General features: G+C 36.4%; 2 protein-coding genes across 2 annotated transcripts in view; both read left to right on the top strand.

The window, feature by feature from the left end:
- The first annotated feature begins 425 nt into the window (after positions 1-425).
- Positions 426-7,669, top strand: trmu (tRNA 5-methylaminomethyl-2-thiouridylate methyltransferase). The gene is made up of 11 exons (XM_073838318.1): positions 426-591; positions 1,171-1,336; positions 1,427-1,533; positions 1,679-1,801; positions 2,237-2,409; positions 2,808-2,861; positions 4,408-4,474; positions 4,569-4,669; positions 4,764-4,908; positions 5,378-5,460; positions 6,647-7,669. Exons 1-11 carry the CDS (start codon positions 510-512, stop codon positions 6,794-6,796), a joined length of 1,251 nt encoding a protein of 416 aa, XP_073694419.1. The 5' UTR covers positions 426-509; the 3' UTR covers positions 6,797-7,669.
- A 2,157-nt stretch (positions 7,670-9,826) lies between these two features.
- The window catches only part of celsr1a (cadherin EGF LAG seven-pass G-type receptor 1a), a 149,181-nt gene continuing 143,901 nt past the window's right edge, over positions 9,827-15,106 (top strand). Inside the window, exons 1-2 of the mRNA XM_073837828.1 lie at positions 9,827-9,933; positions 10,286-13,326. Of these exons, the coding sequence (XP_073693929.1) occupies positions 9,827-9,933; positions 10,286-13,326 (3,148 nt within the window). The remainder of the gene's footprint in view (positions 9,934-10,285; positions 13,327-15,106) is intronic.

The following is a 15,106-nucleotide window of genomic DNA, read 5'->3' as shown; positions in this document are numbered from 1 at the left end:
AGAAAAATCAAAATGAGAAAATCGCCTTTAAAGTTGTCCATGGGTTCTCAATCAAAATTAAGTTTTGTTATATTAAGTCACAAAATATCTTCATCAAACATGATCTTTACTTGATATCCTGATTTGTTAGATGCTAGATTTATTAGAGTATACATTATAACCTTTACATGAAACGTTTAATGTTTAATTTAAATTAAAACAGAAGAAAAATATGGTGAACCACAAAGTCACGCCCATTTACTTTTTTTTTGCAATTTCTTATTACCATTCTGCTTATTATATTTCTGTGGACTTTAAACGCCACGCTTTACTTGCAGTGTTACCGTTAAAAGAGTTCGACTAAAAGCAATGCCCGGAACCATACTTTCATTAGTGATTTGTTTCCGATCGGTCAATATTTAGAAAAGAGCTTTAATTATGGCGACCTTCATAGCATTGGCGTGAAATGTCTTAAAAATTTTTTTACTTGTCTGATTAAAGATATTTGCGCTCATTTTAAAATAGATGTCATGAGTGTGCTCAGACATGTTGTGTGTGCTATGTCTGGAGGGGTTGACAGCTCTGTCAGTGCACTGTTACTCAAAAGAATGGGTAAGATTTCAGTGTGGTCCAAATTCATTATAATTTTACGACATTAACTTACTAAATTAAGAGTCCCATTTACTGTGCACATTATGAGCATTAAAACATTTCGTAAGTTACGTAAGTTTCTTATAAATAAACTCTGTTGTACTTTGTATGGATGCTATAATAACCTGCTGCAATTGTTTATTATATATTATGTATGTTATATATTAATACATTGTAGTAATTATAATATAAACTAATACAAGTGGTTTATTGAATGCTGTAATGTGCTTATTGTGTTGTAGACTGTACGTTTGATTTTATTGTATAATAAATGATTTGCAAACTTAAGTCTGTGTGACATATGTGTGAATGCCAAGCCAATTTTTTTTATTTAAATGAGATACGAATATTGTAGAAAGATTAATTTAAACCAAAACAGGAAAGAAAACATAAAAACGCTGTTTGTTATGTTTACAAATGCTATACACAATGCATATAAAGTTCAATATGCCGAGTTGCAGACCAAAAAAAGCACTTTCTGGTGTTTCAAACTAGCATAATTGGTTTAAAGATATATGTTATGTGTTTCTCTGCCATCAGGCTATCATGTGACTGGTGTGTTCATGAAGAACTGGGACTCTCAAGATGAGAGAGGGGTCTGTCCATCAGAGAGAGACTGTGAAGACGCGTATAAAGTGTGTAAGATGCTGGATATGCCTTTCCACCAGGTCTCGTATGTTAAAGAATACTGGCATGAAGTATTTAGGTAAATATTACCCATAGTTAATATTTCAAGATTATTAAATTCAAAATGTTTGTGTACACAGTTTGGTTATATTCTTTCTTTCTTTCTTAGTAATCTTCTCAGTGAATATGAGAAGGGCAGAACACCAAATCCAGACATAATGTGTAACAAACACATCAAGTTTAAGCACTTCTATCAGTATGCGGTTAATACTTTAGGTAAGTTAAGTTAATCAATGAACTTTTCACATTCATTGATTATCAATGTTAGATGTTGCTTATGCCTATTTGTTGTAGTGTTTGTTGTGAGTTTAAGGTTGGGTCCTTAACATAAAATGCGGAAAATGTTATTTGTCCACTTTAGGTGCTGATGCAATGGCAACAGGACACTATGCTCGGACGTCCCAGGAGGATGAGGAGGTTTTTCAACAGAAGCACGTTCCACCTCCCAGAACCCTCTTCAGAGATCGGTTTGAAATTAGAAAGTGTAAGTGTGACATCTGTCCATGCAATGTAGAGGACATGGAAATAAACTGTGTTTACGTGTGTTTAGTATGTTCTTTTTAGTACCAAATCAAAATATCTAAAATAGTAATGAAAATCATACAAATACAAGTTGTATTTTGATTTTATTTTATTTTTTTCTATTCATAATAATTAAAAAAAATATTTTAATGTCAAATTATTTTTACAATTGTTATAATTACAAACACATACCATCATGATGTATACTTTACATTTTTTACTTGTCTAAAAGTATAACATTTTCTATATGCAAAACATGTCTTATTCTTTTCTTTTGTTCTTTCTTTTCTTTCATTTTTTTTTTTTACCAATTACATTCCTTTAAGTTGAGTTAATATCCGTTATATCTGTTATTTGTTTTCAAATGGATCTTTACTCTTCTTTTGAATCTTATTAGCTGTGCGGCTCTATCAGGGTGCTGATCGCTTAAAGGACCAGACATTCTTTCTCAGTCAGATTTCCCAGGATGCTCTGCGACACACAATATTTCCCCTAGCTGGGCTAACCAAAGACTTTGTGAAAAAAATTGCTGCTGAGGCTGGCTTCCAGCATGTTCTAAAGAAAAAAGAGGTACTTAATCATAGCCCAACCTTCCTGGCCAATCTACCTTCCTGCAGAGTTCAGCTCTAACCATGATCAAACACAACTGAACCAACTAATTAGGATCTGAAGGAGCACTTTATAATTATAAGACAGGTGTGTTTGATCAGGATTGGGACTGAACTTTGCAGGAAGGTAGATCTCCAGGAACAGGGTTGGGCACCCATGTACTAAATTAAATAAATCACATATTTTAAGTCTTTTATACAAGATCCAAGGTCTCTGACAAGAGAGATGTGACATTTAGTAATGCTCAGTATTTTAAATGTAGTATATTCCACTAATTAATTAATACAGTGTTTGCTCAGTTACTAAATATAATGTAAATGCAATTGATTGAAAATATATATTTCTCTTTTCTCTGAAAGAGCATGGGGATCTGTTTCATTGGAGAGAGAGATTTTGAGAACTTTATCCTTGAGGTATGTTTGATGCAGGGTGTACAAACTGGTGTCCTGGTATTGTTTAAAGCAATAAAAACATAAATCTCTCCTAATGTCTAGTAAAGACTGCAACTGTTTTACAGTGCCTTGCAAAAGTATTGACACCCCTTTATTGTTTCACATTTGTTATGTTGCTGTCTTATGTTAAACTGCTTTAAATTACTTTTTTTCCACATCAATCTACACTGCATACACCATTATGACAAGGCAAAAACAATTGTCACAACTTTGTAAATTTATTAAAAAACGTAAAACACTGAAATAAGTACATTGCATAAGTATTCATACCCTTAACTCAGTACTTATGCTGCGTTCCAGGCAGGTTTTTTAACTGGTAAATCACCACTTCAAACCACGACTTATGACTTTGTAGCGTTCCAGGCAAGTCACGCCAAATTGCCTGGGCACATTTATGAATTACTATTATTTTTATATTATTATTAATTTGATTGCAACGTTATATTGTCCTAAGCTCTATTTTTCCACCGTGCACTACTTGCATAAACACTGCATCCATTAGGGCTGACATTGTTGTTTTGTTGTTTAGTCCATCGATCTAGTACGAGTTGACGAGTGGGAAGTCAGGGGTTTGACTGCCGTTTCAGTGCACTTTCACTGGTAGAAGGTCGGAAAAACACGAGTTGCCTGGAACGCAACATTAGTTGAAGCACCTTTACTGAAGTCTTTTTGAATATGTTGCGACAAGCTTTGCAAATCAGCATTTAGCAATTATCTGCAATTTTTCTCCTAACCTCTCCACCTCTCAAGTTCTGTCAGAGTGGATGGGGTCTGGCAGACGTACAGTTTTAAGGTTTCTCCAGAATTGTTTGATTGGGTTCAAATTTCAACTGTCCCAGATAAGGGTATGAATACCTATGCGATGGAATCAATTCAGTGTTTTATTTTTAATAATTTTGCAAAGATGTTAAAAAACCTGTTTTTGCTTTGCCATTATTTTGTATGGAATGTAGATTGATGTGGAATTTTTATTTATTTTTTTATTATTTTTAAAAGCAGTTTAATGTAAGGCAGCAACATAAAATGTGAAAACTAAAAATGCAAGGATATGAATACTTTTGCAAGGCACTGTATATGTTGGATAAATTATTATTATTATTATTATTATACTTTTTTTAAGTGTCACACAAATTGTATTGTTGACTGAATTTATCAATATGTCAATATGTCTCAAAAGCTCAACCCTATTATAAGTTTATTGTAAGAAAAAAAATTATCAAACACTTGGGCCACAAACATTGGGCCCTAAACTGTCTAGCCCTACATATAGGTTAAATTTGCAACCCTGTTACCTTGTCTGACATTTAATTTATATATTTTTAAAATAATTTTATTTAACATTTATTATATGTGTTTAACATTTATTTGTATTTAATATTTATTGCTAAATTAATATTTATTGCTAGAAAAAGTTAAAACCTCCTTTCAGAGATAATTTGTTAACTCTAATTTGTACTTTAGTCCCTTAATTTGGTACTATTTCATGTCTATGTCAATTTCTTTGCAGTACATCGAGCCCAAACCAGGAAATTTTGTCTCCATTGAAGATGGAAAGGTTATGGGGCAGCATAAAGGTTGATATTAATTTAATAATTGTTCATGTTCTTCCACATAGTGTCTGTGATACTGTATGACCAATACACACATTTTTACTTTATTTCGCCACAGGCTGGTTCACATTAACACTGGGTCAGAGGGCTAGAATAGGAGGGCAGGCAGACCCTTGGTTTGTAGTTGATAAAGATATCACAACCGGTGATGTATTTGTGGTAAGTTACATCAATTATTTTGCTAGAAAAAGGCCACAAAATCACAAATGACTTTTCCGGTCGACTGATTTGTAAAATATGGCATGTCCTGCAGGGTCCAACCTCTAACCACCCAGCACTGTTCCGAGACACATTACAGACAGACCGCTTCCACTGGATAGCCGAAGACCCGCCTGTTGAACTTGTCCGCACTCAGATGATGGAATGTCACTTCCGTTTCAATAACCGGATGCTTTTAAGTGAGTTGCTTTCAATTTGTTTTCTATTTTAACTGGAAATTGTTAGAAAACACTTCAGTTTAAAACATGAGTAACAACCAGCAGCCAATATATTTTTTTTCTCTGTTTAGTATTTTTTATATATTATTATAGTATTGAATTATTTTTCAAATGCAGTTATTGTAAGTTTAGTTTAATTTTTAGTAATTGTGTTATGTGCTTTTGTCATTTTTAGTCTATATTTAGCTATAGCTATATTTAGCTTTAAAATATTTTTATTTCAGTTTTAGTAATTTTAGTTGTTGAACATTTTGACAACTTAATTAAATCAAATAAGTTTATGTTTATGTTTATATTTGTAATATAAAAAAGACATTTTGATTAATTTAATAATAGTTTTATTTTCAGTTTTACTTAACAGTAACAAGACTAGTCTACAAAAATGTCCTGTTTTAAACAGTCCCAATATCAATATCTTTTTTTCTTTCAGCTCCATGTACTGTAACCTTAAATCTAGATGGGTCAGTGTGGGTAATGCTGAAAGAGCCAATAAGAGCATTGACACCTGGACAGGTAATCCAGAAATACAGTTGTCAAAAGTTTACATACACCTTGCAGAATCTGCAAAATGTTAATTATTTTAATAAAATAAAAGGGATCATACAAAATACATGTTATTTTTAATTAGTACTGACCTGAATAAGATATATCACATAATGAACGTTTACATATAGTCCACAAGAGAAAATAATAGTTAAATTTGTAAAAATGACCCTGTTTAAAAGTTTACATACACTTGATTCTTCCCTTGTTTGTCCTGAACAGTTAAACTGCCAGCTGTTCTTCAGAAAAATCCTTCAGGTCCGACAAATTCTTTGGTTTTTCAGCATTTTCGTGTTTTTGAAGCCTTTCCAACAAGGAGTGATTTTGAGATCCGTCTTTTCTCATTGAGGACAACTGAGGGACTCATATGCAACTATTGCAGAAGGTTTAAACTCTCATTGATGCTTCAAAAGGACAAACAATGCATTAAGATGTGAGCATTTTTCTTATTTTGCTTAAATATCATATTTTTTATTTAGTACTGCCATTCAGAAATAAGCCAAAACAAACAAACAAAAAAAAAAACAGCTGTGGATCATTCAGAACAACACAGGATTAAGAATCAAGTGTATGTAAACTTTTGAACGGGGTAATTTTTAGAAATTCAACTATTATTTTCTCTTGGGGACTGTCTAAGGTGTATGTGGCAAGGTGTATGGAAACTTTTGACTTCCAACTGTATCTAAACTGCTGCGGAATGTGTCTTGAATGTTTAACCAAATTCCTGATGTGTCGTCATAAATCATTTACGTGTGGTTTTACTTTTACACTAGACTTTGGGAACAAAATGTGACTTTTAACTAGGTCCGAAACCTTTTACTGCTTTTCATCACTATAACATATTCCCTTTAAATAACAGACTGTAGCCCTTTTGTGTTTTGCAATAAATGTGTTGCTTTTTGCGCAACAAATACAATGACATAAGTGGTTTTATAGTCATATATGTACATTTTAAGCAGTGTTCAAGCTTGCTAGGTTGATTTTTCAACTGTAAACAGCCTACAGTTAGACTAATGAACTGTATTACTGTGTTAAAATCATGATAGTATGACTTTCTGTGACTTACTGCTTTATGCCCTTTGAAAACTACACATAGAACAGGACTGGGCATTTTGGAGGATTTTTCATTCCAACCTGACTTGTGTTTGCTTTGCAGTTTGCTGTCCTATATAAGGGAGATGAATGTTTGGGCAGTGGGAAGATCATCCGCCTGGGACCCACAAAATTCACTCTTCAGAAAGGTCAAAGCTGCATTAACTGCCCACCTAAAGACACAAACCAACAACATCCAAAACCCGTCAGATGAGACACATGCAGCACAAACCAGCATCTCTTGTGTTTTATGTGAAGGACAATAACAAGAACTTAAGGCTCTTAGTATTCACAGACATTCAGGATGTGAAAATCCTTAAAGGAGTAGTTCACTTTCAGAACAAGAATTTACAGATAATGTACTCGGCCCCTTGTCATCCAAGATGTTCATGTCTTTCTTTCTTCAGTCGTAAAGAAATGGTGTTTTTTGAGGAAAACATTTCAGTATTTCTCTCCATATAATGGACTTCTATGGTGCCCCCGAGTTTGAACTTCCAAAATGCAGTTTAAATTCAGTTTCAAAGGGCTCTAAATGATCCCAGCCGAGAAAGAAGGGTCTTATCTAGCGATGATGAATGAACATTGAATGAACATTAACAACTTATATACTTTTTAATCTTAAACGCTTGTCTTGCCAATTTTGTTTTAGAAAATAACCCATCATTTTGCTAGACAAGACCCTTTTTTCCTCGGCTGTGATCGTTTAGAGCCCTTTGAAGCTGCCTTTTGGAAGTTCAAACACCATAGAAGTCCATTATATGGAGAGAAATCCTCAAAAACATCATTTCTTTATGACTGAAGAAAGAAAAACATGAACATCTTGAAAGACAAGGGGGTGAGTACATTATCTGTACATTTTTGTTCAGAAAGTGAACTACTCCTTTAATGTGAGTTGTATGTTTTATGAATTTTTTTTATTCAGTTGTAATTAACTTGGAAATTGTAAATTATTTGTATAATATACACACTGATTGTTGAATTGCTCTTAAGATTTTTTAAATGTATGTTGTTAAAGTGCCTTTTATTGTGCATCACATACTAATCTATGCAATTTTACAGACAAATATTAATCCACAGGTTCACGGTTTGTTCTCGAGTATTATTTTGAGTATTGTGACTTCTTTTCTCTGCCAATAGAGGGCGTGAGCCCATCACTTACTGCATGTCTAGTGCCTCTGGTCATCAGTTTTAATTAATGACAGCTATGTCATAACGCTAAATTAACGTATTTAAACTATATACTGTTAGAACATTGCAATATAATATATTGCAACTTCTCGTGTTTTTAAATATGTAGCTTTGACATAACAATTCATCAAGACTGTATTAGAGAAAGCTCTCAAATAAAGTTCCAAAACGTTTTTTGTACCAATTTTGGTACCTTAAAGTACGTTTCAGCAAACGGTCTTTAAAAGAACCATTATTTTCCTACTGTGAAGAACGTTTTAATAATCAGAGTGACTTTTTTTCCACTTTACAGAACGGTTTGTGCAGTTTGTGTTGAAGGTTCTTCATGGAACCATCTAAAGAACCTTATTTTTTAAGGATGTAGGTGAATCGCTTTATAATTTGAATTAGTATTATTAACGTAAATAAACTGATTAAGAAATCCATAGCAGTTTTTTTTCTCTCCGTCTGTTTATCTCGACATCTGTTTATCTATTAAGAGGACACTAAATGTTAGGGTAATACAAACCCATATTCCTATAATACAAGTTTACTCTCACAATTTTAGTAATACGCATTACTACAAATACATGGTGTAAAAAAGACATCAAGTAAGTAATAAACTTCAAATCTCAACTTTTTTTTTTGTTGTTTTCTGTTTTCGAAGATAAGTAAAAACGTCGTTGTCATGATTCTTTTGCACCAATGCTTAAAATGTAATTCCAAAACAGAACTCAAAAGGGCTAAAACAGTCCCTAGTGAAATAAATATACTACAATGTATTTAAAATACATTTATTTCATGCTAAGTATACTACAACTACATTTACAAATTATGCACTTAATAAAAATACCTAACTGGAATATTTACTAAATAAAGTTTACTAAATTGGAACTAATTTTGTACTTAATGCACTTTAATTGTGTGGAAGTAATACTGAAGACCAAATAAAGATTGTTTGATAGTGTTAAAGTGGAACTATTGCAAGTATACTTTAGGTACACTTTAAATATTTTTTCATTTAAAGACCGATATTATTTAAAGAAAATACAATCCTCATGAATAGTGACATTAAAACGTATTTAAGGCTTGATATGTGCATTGTGCACAAGTAGTGCTTCACATAAAGTTTAATTACAATTTTGTATAGGCTATCAGTAAACGATATGTCAGCAATATGACAATAGACTTGAACTAAGTATAAAATAAATGCATTTTAAATATATATTATAACTTTTTTACTTGGGGTGTAAGAAGTTTTAAAATATTTCTGTAATTTCCATTAACTATGCCATAACCACTGTTCAATTATAATAACTATCTTGTGGTTTGTATAGAGAATAAGTAATCATTCATTCATGTACAATTTAGTTTTACTCTACTCACATAGAATAACAGATAGGGAACCCAGAATTGGTAACTCTTTATTACTTTACAGCCGCTTGTAAACTGAGCGATTTAAACACGTGGTGCGCATTTATGTCACTTGGAGACACTAAACTTTATCCATACAGCCTAAACAAACTGGAACTCACTTATTATAGTAAACAAAGCGAAGTTTATTTATAATAAAAGTATTTGCGTCTAAAAATCTCCATATGAACAGTTGCGTAGAAAATGTTTAATCCAAAAACTTCATTTTTTATACATATATAATGGGCACTTTCTAGTTTGACGCGCCGGGTAACTCACGTTAGGGTGTAAAAGTCGCCAAAAGAACCAAAGAAAAAATGCAGAGGTGAATAACAATAGTTGAATTTCCATGAGAGTTATTCTTTAGTCCTGAGAGGAGGTGCAGTGCAGGTTTATGTTAATGACTGTGTGTGTGTGCGTGTATGTGTGTGTGTGCTGGGGGAGAGACGCGCACGCACGGAGCCATTTTGTCTCATTTAAAACTTAACGTGGGTAATGTCACTTGGCTCCATGGATACCAGCCTGATAAACTGTGTTTTCTACTGTTAAAAAGCTACAATGAAGGATAAAAGAAGGTCGACGTGCCGGCAGAAGGAGAGCTGACGTGTTTTTCTGCATGTTTTGTGGAGTTTTACACCATGGATCTAGTAATGTGTTGGTTATTATGGGTTCACCTTCTCCTTTGCGCTCCTCTCATGGGATGTTTCGACTTGCACCTCTCGGAGACTTTACATTCTGGAGCTGTTTTGGCCAATTTGTCACTGGGACCAGGTTGGACGTATAAAATAGACAGGACTTTAACTTCCAAATACATTGGAAACTTTATTAAAGTGGACTGGAGAGATGGAGTCGTGCGTTTAAATGGAGAGGTGGATTGTGCGCGCGCGCCTCACAGCGCGCTGCCTCTTTATTTTAAAATCCAATCTTTAACAACTGAAGGACTAGTTAATGCACAATTTGCTGTGTTTTTACACGGACGAAATTGCGTGTTCAAATATAAACGGAAGAGAGTGACTAATCCTGATATTAACGTGGATTGCTTTTATAACTTGGGACTAACTTCCTGCTTTTCTCCAGGTGATTTACTCCTTAGTTTTAAGGACTATTTACCTGTCTTCACAAGGAACTCTGGCGTTTTTGCTACTTCTTGCACCTCAGACCATCTGAATGTGTTTGTGCGTAACGGGACTTTACTTGTGAAGGACGCGTACTGTGTGGAAACGGACTTGAGACGCCTTAAAGACACTGTTCGCTGTTCGTTTCACAACTCAAACGGTGAGCCTTTTTCTATGTGCCTTAAATTACGATTCGCCTCAGTCCAAACATCATTACATCCTATGCAACACGTATCAAATCAGTGGAAACCGAGAATAAAGCGAGCCTTGAATTCAGCGCCTCAGTTTCAGTTACCGAACTACCAGGTTTCAGTGCCCGAGAACGAGCCTGCGGGTACGCGCGTCATCACCCTCAAAGCCACTGACAGCGACCCTGGAGAGGCGGGGAAGATCGAGTATGGCATGGAAGCATTATTCGACAGCCGTTCTAACGACTTCTTTCGGATAGACCCTCAAACCGGCAGCATTGAAACCGTCCAGCCCTTAGACAGAGAAGTTAAAGACACGCATGTATTTAAAGTCACAGCAACTGATAATGGCACACCGAAACGCTCAGCCACGTCGTACCTGACGGTCACAGTTAGTGACACCAACGACCACGGGCCTGTTTTCGAACAGAATGAATACAGGGTTAGGGTACGAGAAAATGTGGAAGTTGGTTTTGAGGTGATTACAGTCAGAGCGACAGATGGAGATGCACCATCCAATGCAAACATGATATATAAGATTGTGAATGGCGAGGGTGTTAATTCTGGGTTTGAAATTGATTCTCGGAATGGCCTGGTCAAGATCCGTGTGCGTCCAGATAGAGAAACCATGTCCCAGTATCAGCTGATAGTAGAGGCCAATGACCAAGGAAAGGACCCTGGGCCCCGCAGTGCTACCGCGACAGTGCACATCACAGTCGAAGATGAAAACGACAACTACCCTCAGTTCAGTGAGAAAAGATACGTAGTCCAGGTGCCCGAAAATGTGGCCGTTAACACTAAAGTGGCCCAAGTGGACGCCACTGACCGCGACGAAGGCAATAACGCTAAGGTTCATTACAGTATAATCAGCGGCAATGTAAAAGGTCAGTTCTTCATTCACACCCCTACCGGAGCCATTGATGTCATAAACCCTCTAGACTACGAAATGATCAGAGAGTATAACTTACGCATAAAGGCACAGGATGGAGGCAGGCCTCCTCTCATTAACGGAACAGGCATTGTTGTCATCCAAGTTGTGGATGTGAATGACAATGCTCCTATGTTTGTAAGCACTCCTTTCCAAGCCACTGTTTTAGAGAACGTGCCCATTGGGTATTCCGTCATTCACATTCAGGCCATTGATTCTGATTCTGGAGAAAATGCTCGTTTAGATTACAGCCTTACAGACACCACTCCAGGCTTTCCCTTCACCATCAATAACAGCACTGGATGGATAACAGTCAGTGTTGAGCTGGACAGGGAAACCACTGAGTATTACACCTTTGGAGTAGAAGCCAGAGACAATGGTGTTCCAGTGATGTCGTCCTCAGCTAGTGTTAGCATCACCATCCTAGATGTGAACGACAACATCCCTACGTTTACCGAAAAGGTATACTCGCTAAAAATCAATGAAGATGCAGTTGTAGGGACCAGCGTGTTAACTGTTACAGCTCTGGACCGTGATGTAAACAGTGTGGTCACCTATCAGATCTCCAGCGGTAACACGCGGAACCGGTTTGCTATTACTAGTCAAAGCGGAGGTGGACTCATCACACTGGCGCTGCCGTTAGATTACAAACAAGAGCGCCAGTACGTTCTAACTGTAACCGCCTCTGATGGTACACGCATCGACACCGCGCAGGTGTTTATCAATGTAACAGATGCTAACACTCACAGACCCGTGTTCCAAAGCGCAAGCTACCATCAAACCTTCAGCGAGGACCGACCCATTGGATCAACTGTTGTGGTAATCAGCGCAACAGATGAAGACACAGGTGAGAATGCACGTATTACCTATGTCATGGAGGACAATGTTCCACAGTTCAAGATTGATCCGGACACAGGTGCCATCACCACACAGATGGAGATCGACTATGAAGATCAAGCCTCCTACACACTGGCCATCATCGCTCGTGACAATGGTATCCCGCAGAAGTCTGATACCACCTATGTGGAAATCATTGTTCTGGATGCCAATGATAACACACCACAGTTTGGGAGGGACAAATATCAGGGTACCGTGTTTGAAGATGCTCCTGTGTATACCAGTGTGCTTCAGATATCTGCTTCAGACAGGGATTCAGGGTCTAACGGGCGTGTGAGCTACACCTTTCAAGGTGGAGATGATGGGGAAGGAGACTTTATGATTGAGCAATACTCTGGAATTATAAGAACCCAGCGGAAGCTGGACAGAGAAAACGTTCCAGTTTATAACCTGAAGGCTTATGCAGTAGATAGAGGTGTTCCTCCTCTCAAAGCAGCGGTGGAGATCCAGATTTCCGTCTTGGACATCAACGACAATGCTCCTGTTTTTGAGAAGGATGAACTGTATATCTACATCAAAGAAAACAGTCCTGTTGATTCAGTGGTTGCCCGGATCAGCGCCATGGATCCAGATGAAGGAACCAACGCTCAGATATTGTACCAGATCGTGGAAGGAAATATCCCCGAGGTCTTTGATTTGGATATATTCACTGGGGACTTGAAAGCACTCGTGGATTTGGACTACGAGACCAAAATGGAGTACGTCATAGTCGTACAGGCCACGTCCGCACCTTTGGTCAGCAGAGCAACCGTCCACGTTCGTCTTGTTGATGTCAACGACAACGATCCTGTCCTGCAGAATTTTGAGATTATCTTCAATAACTACGTCACCAACAAATCCAACAGTTTTCCATCTGGGATTATAGGAAAGGTACCTGCCTATGACCCAGATGTGTCAGATAAGCTCAAGTATAGTTTCGTTGAAGGAAATGAGCTGAGTTTGCTGATTCTAAACCCAAATACCGGAGAGCTCAAACTCAGCAAAGATCTGGATAACAACAGACCTCTGGAGGCCACCATGAAAGTTTCTGTCACAGGTCAGTTCACTTTTCTTTGTATCTTTCGAATCAACTGTCTCTTGAAATGTGAGATTTGAGATTTTGCAGTGGGGTAATGAAGTGGGGTTGAAGGTAATCCCCAATGATTTGATAATGACAAACTAATGTTTAATATGTTGAGTTGATGTCAAAATGATGGATCTGCTGCTCCAAAGGGCTGCATGATTTCAGGCTGTGTTCGCTGCAGGCTGAACCACAATCCTGTTCTCCTGCTTATGAGATGTTTGTTAGAAATGCTGAGGAGGGCAAAAACCATTTGTGTGTGGGAATAAAGTCTCGGATCACTTTTAGAGTCTTATTTAAATGCGATGAGCAACATATTGTTGAATTAGGAGCCTCTTTGAATTTTAATGAGTATGCACTTCTCAATGACAGATCATAATAATAATTTTCTTTTAATGATTTTATTTCTTAACATTATTAATTCTTATTCCACGCAACATTAGTGTGTTGTTACAGTGCTTTATCACATCTCTGGAAGTGTTAGATTATACCCTGCTCACATGCTTCAAATGGCATCAGCTTCTCATATCTCACGCTCTTCCTTCTCTGTTTCTGTCCTCCTTTTCTACATCTCTTTTCCTCCCACATACCACTCTTCCTGTTAATTTGCAACTTGCAATTTAAATGCATCGCACAGAATACAGCTCTCTTGTCTGTACTTTGTGGCTTTATGGCCGTGTCTTTGTTGGTCTGATTGCCGGTCCTCATCTGAATGTGCATGCTCATGGTCATTGTTGGGGTTGTAATGAGCCGCATTCATGCCATGCTCTCTCATTCATGACAAAGACACATCGGTTTCCATTGCCATTGCAGTTCCCACCCTCTTTTACCCCCTCTTATTCCACACAGATCTCTTTCTCTTTGGTCTGATCAACTAATGCATTTTATTCCAGATGTTAGATGTCAGATGTTAGGTAACCATTAACACTGCTTATGTGACCTCTTCACCTTCCAGCCCAGGGAAAAGGAAACGGCCCTTAAGGGAAAACATGTGACAGAGCTCTTTGTTAGATTTTAATGTCTACACTGGACTGTGAGTGAATTTAATGCTTTTAACTGATAATGAGGTGTCTCAAATTCAGCCGTCCTCAGAAATGCAGTAACTGTTTTTTTGAACGTTTGATGACGCATTACTATTTGTTTTTATTAGTGAAAACTTAAGGTTAGGGATTTATTTCAACCACAAAACCAAAGTGTTAAAAGTTCATCTTGCTTTTAATTAATTAGGCTTACCATTTTGTCCTGCAAACAATAAAACAGGCAAACAAACAAATAAATAATCAATTAACTTACCAGAGGGGCCTATGGAAACCCATTTCCACCACTGAATAAAAAATAAAAGGTAATTGTGACTGTTCATCTCACAGTTCTGACTTTTTTCTTAGAATTGCATGATACAAACTCACAATTCTGACTTTTTCTCGAAAATTGTAAGATATAAACTCGCAATTGTGTGTGATAAAGTCAGAATTATGAGATATAAACTCACAATTGCAAGAAATAAAGTCAGAATTGCGAGATAAAAACTTGCAATTCTGACTTTTTTTCACAATTGCGAGTTTGTATCTCGCAATTTTGACTTTTTTTCTCAGAATTGTGAGATATAAACTCACAATTGTGAGTTATAGTCCAATTTTGAGAAGGAAAAAAAGACTCATAAGTTCTCAGAATTGCGAGTTTATATCACACAATTCTGACTTAATAACTTGCAGTTGCGAGTTTGAAAAAAGTTTATCACAATTCTGAGAAAAAAAAT

This window comes from Garra rufa, chromosome 4 (assembly GCF_049309525.1).
Source record: "Garra rufa chromosome 4, GarRuf1.0, whole genome shotgun sequence".
Classification (NCBI taxonomy): Eukaryota; Metazoa; Chordata; class Actinopteri; order Cypriniformes; family Cyprinidae; genus Garra; species Garra rufa.
This window is presented reverse-complemented; position numbering and strand designations above follow the sequence as displayed.

Excerpts from the sequence above, each read along its gene's own strand:
- trmu (XM_073838318.1), top strand. The coding sequence starts at position 510 with ATGAGTGTGCTCAGACATGTTGTGTGTGCTATGTCTGGAGGGGTTGAC. Across the intron at positions 1,802-2,236 it reads TCGGTTTGAAATTAGAAAGT|CTGTGCGGCTCTATCAGGGT; the intron begins GTAAGTGTGACA and ends GAATCTTATTAG. Across the intron at positions 4,475-4,568 it reads GGTTATGGGGCAGCATAAAG|GCTGGTTCACATTAACACTG; the intron begins GTTGATATTAAT and ends ATTTCGCCACAG.